Source organism: Eimeria mitis, genomic scaffold (assembly GCF_000499745.2).
Source record: "Eimeria mitis Houghton genomic scaffold, Emh_scaff163, whole genome shotgun sequence".
NCBI lineage: Eukaryota > Apicomplexa > Conoidasida > Eucoccidiorida > Eimeriidae > Eimeria > Eimeria mitis.
In genome coordinates, this window is record NW_013569944.1 from 27,095 (window position 1) to 27,298 (window position 204).

The 204-nt window shown below is 46.1% G+C and overlaps 1 protein-coding gene across 1 annotated transcript in view; it reads left to right on the forward strand.

Moving 5' to 3' along the window:
• Nucleotides 1-204, forward strand: part of EMH_0001340 (flavin-containing amine oxidase domain-containing protein, putative) — a gene marked incomplete at both ends in the record, with an annotated part of 7,986 nt that overhangs the window by 2,087 nt on the left and 5,695 nt on the right. The window contains one exon of the mRNA XM_013495554.1: nt 1-9. Coding sequence (XP_013351008.1) covers nt 1-9 — 9 coding nt within the window. The remainder of the gene's footprint in view (nt 10-204) is intronic.

Consider the following 204-nt stretch of genomic DNA (forward strand, 5'->3'; position numbering starts at 1 on the left):
TTTATTAGGGTTTAGGGTTTAGGGTTTAGGGTTTAGAGGCTAGGGTTTAGGGTTTAGGGTTTAGGGTTTAGAGTCTAGGGTCTAGGGTTTAGGGTTTAGGGGCTAGGGAGTGCAAGAGTATCTTATCGGGGTTCAGGGTTTAGGGTTTAGGGTTTAGGGTTTAGGGGGTGCAAGAGGATCTTACTAGGGTTTAGGGTTTAGGGT